General features: G+C 40.6%; 1 protein-coding gene across 1 annotated transcript in view; it reads left to right on the top strand.

Moving 5' to 3' along the window:
• bckdhb (branched chain keto acid dehydrogenase E1 subunit beta) overlaps nucleotides 1–9016 on the top strand; it is a 78761-nt gene that overhangs the window by 16004 nt on the left and 53741 nt on the right. The window contains exons 7-8 of the mRNA XM_005741312.1: nucleotides 2279–2376; nucleotides 3724–3834. Coding sequence (XP_005741369.1) covers nucleotides 2279–2376; nucleotides 3724–3834 — 209 coding nt within the window. The remainder of the gene's footprint in view (nucleotides 1–2278; nucleotides 2377–3723; nucleotides 3835–9016) is intronic.

Here is a 9016-nt window from a genome sequence, read left to right as displayed (position 1 = left end):
CGGTTTAATGTGGTACACGGCGCTCAGCAATCTGTCAAAAAATGTTTTAGTACGACTTTGGTAAGCTACGGAGCTGCACCGCTTGATGGATTGTCGGAGCATTACGGGTACCGAGGAGCCTCGCGTAGTAATACGTACTGTGCTTCAACGTAATATTACCGTATTGTGTGTAAATACGTAAATAAATGGCACCTGTTAAGAGACATGGTTACGAAGCGGATTTCAAACTCCAGGCTGTCAGTCACGCAGTAGAAGTTGGGAACAGCATGCACAATTGTAAGCTCTTTCTTATGCACAAAAACAACATAGTTTTCTTTTATTTATGGAGCATTATTATTTAATAAATGCTCATAATTTATTTTTGGGTATTTTTTTTTTTCATGTACATCTACGCTGTATGTTAATAGAAGTGCCTGTGTGACATCTGGGACACAGATTTGACTAAGAACTCTCTTTTTGTTCTTACTTTATGGCTTTAAAAAAATATCGAGATATATATCTTATATTGCCATCCAGCTAAAAAATATCGAGATATGAATTTTGGGTCATATCGCCCAGCCCTACCATCATTGCATGCACCATAGTTTTAGCTAATAGTTTTCTACCCCTTCTCTGTCCTGAATGCAGGACATTGCTGCTGTCAAAGTGATCTTACTCAGACGTGGGTGGCCTTTACTTTAATATTATTTACAGCTGTTTTCAGACATGCCTAGGCCATTACACATGAAGCCATAGTGCATGTGGGTATTTGGAATTCATCGTGCAGGAGTGTAGACAGTGTATCAAGCTGCACATAGCAAATCAGACCTTTTTTTTTACATTCACATTGAGATGCCTGGTTATTGCATCCCAGAGTTGGGGTTAAACATGCAGGAAAAACTCTGGGGTGTTGCACTAGGAGTGACCTAGTAAGGCCGCCGTTGTGACTGACACATCAAACCGCCTCATGTTACATTGTGACAATTCCATCGTCGGCTTCACACTGAGGGGTATTTTAGCTGTAGCATGTGCAGGGTTATTTTCATTTCCTACAGGGGCAGAGCAAACCAGCTTCTCGTGCCACATGCCTCTAATGATCTCTGCTCGATTATGAAGTCATGTTTTTTGATTGCTGGGGCCTCTAATTTTTTGCTTCCAATAGGACAAAAACCACTCATTTGCCCCATTGAGGTTATACTGGTTTGCAAGGACCTAAGATTCCACTTGTTAAACCGTAACCCAGTTTTCATAATTCAGGTTTAACTTTCTGAAAAAGGCTATTTTTCCACTCAATTGGCCAATTTTCTGTCTCGTCTGGAAGCCTAAACAGGAGAGTCGCACATAATTCATCAAAGTCGTTGGGATGGGCAGCCTTTCTTTCCTTTAACAACTCGTAGGCTCTAAAGGATCATGGAAGCCGTTCAAGGTTTCCAGAAAGGTCTCAAACTCAGCATCTCCTTAGAGCACAATTACTCCGCCTAATTGCAATTTTAACTTTTTGTGTTGCCTTTGAGGAACGCTTTTTAGTAGTTCACGTTCTCCAAGATACACTCACACTTTAAGATCCTGTACGCTGTGCAAACTTTGGAGCCAAAACCAAGATGGTGAATGAGATTCAAAGACAGTAAATGCTACATTTAGAGGTTAAATGTTTGCATCTGTGCAGTATAAATACTGCTAATAAGCCGCTTGTTTGAAAGTGATGGCAGTTCTGAGTTTATGATAAGTTTTTGCGTTATAATAAATTCCATGACTGTGCTAATGTTTTCCACGACTTTAATAGCTTTTATTCAAACCATATACTTACATGCACTTTGTCTTGGACTTGAGTTCAAAGAGGGCCTGGCTGCGAGGCTCCCTCTTTTGGGCTGATATTCCGTTTGTGGCCCCTTTTCTGATTGATACCCCATCCCAATGTGTTGTTGTCAAGATTAATCAGAGTTACAAGCCCATAGCTGGCAGAGGATCTCATTAGCTCATGCATTAGATTGTGCTGATAAAAGCACACTGGCTGTGGTGAGAGATGAGGTTCTGGAAAAAGCCTAAAGAAGCATTTGAAGTGAGCCAGATAAAATGTTCAAGAGCAGGGATCTTTTTTTTGTTTTGTTTTTGAAGGTCTGTTATTTGATCAGTTTGTCATCTGGTCTGTCATTTAGAGGCACGCTTAGTTCGAGTTGGAGTATTTTAGCTAAAAATCTCAGACTTCATAGTGAAATGATGAATTAATGTTTTTTTTGTTGTTGTTGCTCATTTTACATTTTGTAGAGGTTTTGAATGTGTATGTTTTGTTTTTTCTCAGTGGAGCAGGTTCCCGAGGACCCTTACACCATCCCACTCTCACAGGCTGAGATCCTACAGGAAGGAAGTGATGTCACTCTGGTTGCCTGGGGAACGCAGGTAGGCAATCACACTCATCATTGACACACTCTCAGCAGGTTACCCGAGCAGTTTCAATGTTATAGTCTATCTTTGACTCATTTTCCATGGCCACAGGAATATAGGAGGGTCCAAGTTTCATTTTCACTAAATGACATTTAAACCCGGGGAGGGTAGCAGTGGATTAACTCTAAGTCTCTCCCTAGCCCCCCTTTGTGTCCCAGCAAGGTCTCTCAGCAGGCAGCCTGAGAGACCATATCTGCCCAGACTTCTCCACGACATCAAGGCTGTCGATGATTCTCTATTAACACTACATGTCTGCTGCACACTTTCCATTGTGGCCTTTTTCTTTTCACATGTGAGATTTTATGTTCCTCAGCTTGATATAAAGATGCCTGTAACTCAACAGGAGTCATCCCTGACTTCGATTGTACCCAGCCACTTTAACAGGCTTATCCAGGGCATCATGTACTTTCAAGCGTGGCAGGGGGAGGGTCGGACAGTGCTGAAGGAAACTGTCTAACTATTAATACTGAAGGGTGGATAGGGAGGAAAGAGGATCTAGTAAAGTAGAGGAAAACATGATTCTCCTTTCTCTAAACAGCATCCTTTACCACCCTCATTCATCCGTCTCGCTTATTTAAATGATAATAAGCAAACAATGTAACTTTTTATTCTTTAGAATTGCAGAATTGCATTATTGAGTATTATGCTTGTTTATAAGTTTGAAGTTGTGTTTTTGTTTTTATTTTTTCAAACTGGCACATCTGCTGACAACTATTGTAGTTGCGATCATTCAGATTTATCACAGCAATTCTTGTTTGGAAGCAATCGGGGGAAAAAATGGCTGCCAGTAAACACAGACTCAGTGAACCCAGACACTACAGTGATGAATTGATGAGGCAGGATGATTTCTACGCCTATTTTTCTTTTTCTTGTGACTTCTCACATTCAGCTTTCTTTTTGTCAGTCTGTTCTGAATCGGGTGCAATATTTGTTTAGCTGAAAGTAAAATAAAAGGCAATTCTTAAATTATTGTCATTATTATGAAATTGCATTTTTACTACCTGTAAACCAGCATAGTAGCACTTACAAAGATGTGAATATGAATGTTAAGTTACAAACTATTAGTCAAGCGCTGGCTTTTAGTTGGGATGGGTCAAAAGAGCGGTAAACAAGTTCCTAAACATTCCGAATTGTGGTGGGAAAGGAACAAGCTTTTGTTTTTCCATTCAGAAACCAACAGTGTTTTCAGCATCTGGAGATAATATAAAAATATGCCTTTTTATTGTCACATTATTTTAAGTGTAAGACTTAGTGTTACCAAATTTAAGGCAGACTGAAAAGTCTTTTTCATTTCCTGTTTAGATTCATGTGCTGAAGGAGGTGGCGTCCATGGCTCAAGAAAAACTGGGAGTATCCTGCGAGGTCATTGATCTACAGACCATCCTACCCTGGGATATCGAAACCGTTTGCAAGGTAACAGAGATGCATGCACACAACACAAACAGAGCAAACTGAAAAAAAGTACCACAAACATTTATTTTGGTGCCACTTGTTTTTTGTAAGCAAGTGAATAAATGCATTATATATAATAGTGGAGCAATAGATGTAAAACACAGTCCACAGTCCTGCACAAAGAATGCCAGTTAAATGAAAGCTGTAATGATTAAAGTCGTTGAATAACAGGAAATAATCAGATTTGAAGAATCATATCGTTTGAGTTTCAAGCTGAATACTTTGACATCTGTTATTCATTTAGATGGTCATTTGCCATAAATACTGCTGGTCAGAGGAACCGTCTTCCTACTGGATCTTTGTTTATTGTGGTACAAAGTTGGGCAACGTTCATCTGGGCAGTGTGGTTCTCTTTGGTTCCTGATAAACAGGATCCCTTCTACCGCTGGAAAGACGCGACTGCTAGTTTATGTTGCCTCAGCCTTACACAGGCTATGGCACTCACTAAAATAAAATATTTAATTTGGGCGGGCTTTGAGAAGGGAGCTTTCTTTCCAGTGGGTATTCCATCCTTATTTACTTTTAAATACAGGAAGGAGCATGACACAAGACAGTTTGGAGAATTGTGGCCTAGAAAGATTCTTTCCTGCTCACCAAGGGAAAAGCGCCTGTAGACTAAACCACCAGGAGACCAGCTGGGGAGGGTCTGATGTTATGAAGAGACAAAAAGGCATGTCTGTCAAGTCAAACCTTAAGGAGCCTTGCAGTGAGACACGACTCATAATCATGCATCCTCTTGACACTCGGATTGCTGCCTTTTGCAATGGTCCTTGAATACATCACAAACCATCTTTGTTTGTCACCAGCTGTTTAATTTCGCATGTTTATTATCCAAGTTTCATGCTCCTCTGCTGAAAGATACACCTTCATCAGCAAGCACCAGGCTGCGCCTGCTGCCAAGCATATCTTATAACCAGCATTTAAAAGGCAGGAAGAAACTGTGGTAGGAGGGTAGTAATTTAATAGGGAGTCAATTTGAACTGATGGCAGAGACTGCAGCATTGTGTTGGCACGGAAATACTCGGAGTGAGCCGCAGTCAGTTACAGTTTGTTCAAGGGGGCTTCTCAAGTCCATGCAATCTTTCTTTCATTTTTCTTTTTTTCCTTTTTTTGTTGTAATTTGTGCCCCATTAAAACAACTGCCATGAAATTGAATAGTGTGTTTATGTGCTGCTTAACAGGCCTGATGCCAAGCCTGCCACCTCGAGCTTGTCAACAACATCTCTGCTTGTCATTTCCTCCAACCCAATATTCCTTAAACATCTGTCAAACCCATAAACCAATTTCCCCAAACACACACACACACACACACACACACACACACACACGGCCTGTTCCTTCTTTCATATTTGGCAGTAAAGTCACTGTTGCATTAAACTAATCACTCTAGGGATACAAGTCTCTTTTTCAAGCCTCTTCTGCTGGATGAGCAGTGAAACAGCCTTTTAATCAGGCTATTATCAAATTTCAGCGAAGGCACAGAATTAATTTCAGTGCAAATCACGATTATTATCACCCAGACTAATGCACAGGAATACGCATTAACGGCTTTTATTTTATCTTTTAATTAATCAGAAACAAGCAAGCAAATAGCCAGATGTACATTATTCACAACTAAAACAAATGGAAGTAGCTTACGCAACACCTGCCATCACAAATAAAAGGTGGCAGATGCAACGCTGCGGAGACATCCAAATGCTACGGCTTGTTCATTTCAAGCATAAAAGGAGCCAAAGGCACAATGCTGAGATGACCTTTGGTTATCCAGAGGTAGACATGTCTGCCATTATTTTCATTTGGAATGGGAGACGTGTTAACAGATAGATTTTAGCATTTAAATTAAAGCTGTGTTTGTCTGCCTTTTGTGCATATATTTAAAATGCTTTACATTTCATTGGACTGGCTAGAGCTGAAACAATTAGCCGACTCATTAGTGCGCTAACGGAACAAATGATCTTTTGATATTACAAAAGATTACTTAGCTTTATTTTAAAGCCTTTAGCTTTCAATCAACTTTCAAAGGCAAAGTATCTTTAGCATTAAAATTAAGCTAAAGTTACTTTCAGCATCTGCTTTACCACAAGGGGTCACCACAGCTGGTAGTTCTGCATGTTTGATTTGGCAGATTTCCTGATACCAACCTCAGAGGGAATTTGGATGCAAACCAGTGACTTTTTTTACTCGCCAAGCAAATGTGTAAAAGAGCTTATGTGGAAAATAATTAGCATTATATACAGAATAATGAAATTTTCAGCTTTCTTAAAACTATGTTTTATGAAAAATCAACTAACTTCAGCAGTCTTGAGACAATACTACAAAGCAGAGTGACACTATAGATAGAAATCTTCAAAGTTTCATACACTTTGTTGCTTATTTATGTTATAAAATGCACAAAAAGAAACACACCCCACAGTTGAAAGCTTTCACTTTTGTGGCAGTGACAGCAGGCAGTAGTACAGTGCCCTGAGTGTCCTCAGTAACCCCTCACAAGTGGTGCCCTAAAAACTGGGCGCTGTGCAGCTGCTCTGGGCTGGCAGGAGTTTAAATGCCTGAGAATCAGCAGAGCTGCAATCCACACAACCATCTAAGTTTCGTCACACTGCAACCCACCCATGCAGAACTAGTTTAAGTATAATATCTATAAATGGCTCTTTGATGCTGAATCTTTGATCAGTCCATTTGTTGTTGACTCCAATTTTTTTTTTAAAGAAAGTCACATTGGTTAAAAACCTGTTTTGTCTATGTGAGTTTAAATCCCAGAAATGCACTATGTGGACAAAAGTAGTGGGCCTATATATGGCACCTACAGTAGCTACTTAGTTAATACTGAGGAGGTTTGAAACTGTGTAGTTATTGAGTCGGTAGAGCATCGAAGACATTTGTGCACTCTACAACCCTGCTGTGGTTCCTAAATGCTTCCACTTTGCAGTAATATAACTTGCAGTCAATCGTGAAATATCTTGGAGGAAAGAAATTTGACCAACTGACAGCATTATGCTGTTGCTGTTACAGCACTATGCTCAAATTCAATGACAATTTTAGAATATCCTATTCTTTCATTATTATTTTTAAAGGCAAACTCCATGGATAGGTGCTTGGTTTTATACATACAGTGGCTTGCAAAAGTATTCGGCCCCCTTGAACTTTTCCACATTTTGTCACATTACAGCCACAAACATGAATCAATTTTATTGGAATTCCACGTGAAAGACAAATACAAAGTGGTGTACACGTGAGAAGTGGAATGAAAATTATACATGATTCCAAACATTTTTTACAAATAAATAACTGAAAAGTGGGGTGTGCGTAATTATTCAGCCCCCTGAGTCAATACTTTGTAGAACCACCTTTTGCTGCAATTACAGCTGCCAGTCTTTTAGGGTATGTCTCTACCAGCTTTGCACATCTACAGACTGAAATCCTTGCCCATTCTTCTTTGCAAAACAGCTCCAGCTCAGTCAGATTAGATGGACAGCATTTGTGAACAGCAGTTTTCAGATCTTGCCACAGATTCTCGAGTGGATTTAGATCTGGACTTTGACTGGGCCATTCTAACACATGGATATGTTTTGTTTTAAACCATCCCATTGTTGCCCTGGCTTTATGTTTAGGGTCGTTGTCCTGCTGGAAGGTGAACCTCCGCCCCAGTCTCAAGTCTTTTGCAGACTCCAAGAGGTTTTCTTCCAAGATTGCCCTGTATTTGGCTCCATCCATCTTCCCATCAACTCTGACCAGCTTCCCTGTCCCTGCTGAAAAGAAGCACCCCCAGAGCATGATGCTGCCACCACCATATTTGACAGTGGGGAGGGTGTGTTCAGAGTGATGAGCAGTGTTAGTTTTTCCACCACACATAGCGTTTTGCATTTTGGCCAAAAAGTTCCATTTTGGTCTCATCTGGACCAGAGCACCTTCTTCCACATGTTTGCTGTGTCCCCCACATGGCTTGTGGCAAACTGCAAACGGGACTTCTTATGGTTTTCTGTTAACAATGGCTTTCTTCTTGCCACTCTTCCATAAAGGCAAACTTTGTGCAGTGCACGACTAATAGTTGTCCTATGGACAGATTCCCCCACCTGAGCTGTAGATCTCTGCAGCCATGTCACCACGGGCCTCTTGGCTGCATTTCTGATCAGCGCTCTCCTTGTTCGGCCTGTGAGTTTAGGTGGACAGCCTTGTCTTGGTAGGTTTGGTAGGTAACTTGAAACGGTCTCCTCCTGACTTAGCTTGGCTGGCCATCAGTGACCCAGGTGGGAAGCCTTTGACTGACCTCCCCTGCACCCTCTCAGTAAAAGCATAAAAATACTGATTGAGCCACACACTAGACAGCACTCCTATAAGAACTCTATTGTCTGCGTAGCTTTTTTGGAAAAGGTGAGTTACACAAAAGTAATACAAAAAGAGATACCCCCACTCCATAAAGGACATCATTTGGGCTGAGTAGCTATCATATATGCTACCCATTAGAGGTTTCTCTCCCTAATTATGTAGAGTTGTAAGTTGAAAAAGTAATATATACGATATACGTTAAATAGTAAAGCATGGAGAACAGTGTGTTCTGTATATGATATGCAACTAGGCTTTTAGTTGTTATTTCTTACGAGATTCACATTTCTCAACACATTTGAGAAACCCCCACGGGTAAATCACACTAACAAAACATGACTCTAAAAGATAAACTCTACTACACAAGGGATGTCTTAAAATACATTTTTATCATTTCATTGACCGAGGCACTGTGAGATGGAACCGTTTTCAGTTCAGTAAATAAACAGTTAAGATTCGTTGGAGCCTTTTGAAACGGGTGTTCTCTTCTGATAAATAGATTTTCAGGACAAGTTGTGTTCTTCAGTTTAGAGAGGAAGTAGCCAAGACATTGTTAATTCAAAAGATTGTACACCTGGTGTCCAGCTTTTCCGGCAGCCTCGCGTCTCCGTAAAGCCAGCCCTTTTGTGCTGCTTATTAACTGGACGTGAGAAGCGGCGAGTGTGCAGGCAGTGAGATAGGCTGCAGACACACATCCAGCTGTTGGCAGCCAATTAAAATTTCTCATGTCCGATGAGTCACATTTCCCCCCCTGTATCCTTTGAGTGGAGGATTTGTGCATGCATGTGCAGTCTGTGGTTAGCTGGTTTTTTATATATAT

The sequence above is a fragment of the Pundamilia nyererei genome, unplaced genomic scaffold, assembly GCF_000239375.1.
Source record: "Pundamilia nyererei isolate P.nyererei 1_Seehausen unplaced genomic scaffold, PunNye1.0 scaffold00109, whole genome shotgun sequence".
Classification (NCBI taxonomy): domain Eukaryota; kingdom Metazoa; phylum Chordata; class Actinopteri; order Cichliformes; family Cichlidae; genus Pundamilia; species Pundamilia nyererei.
Note: the sequence above shows the minus strand (reverse complement) of the source record. Positions and strands in the feature narration are given on the sequence as shown.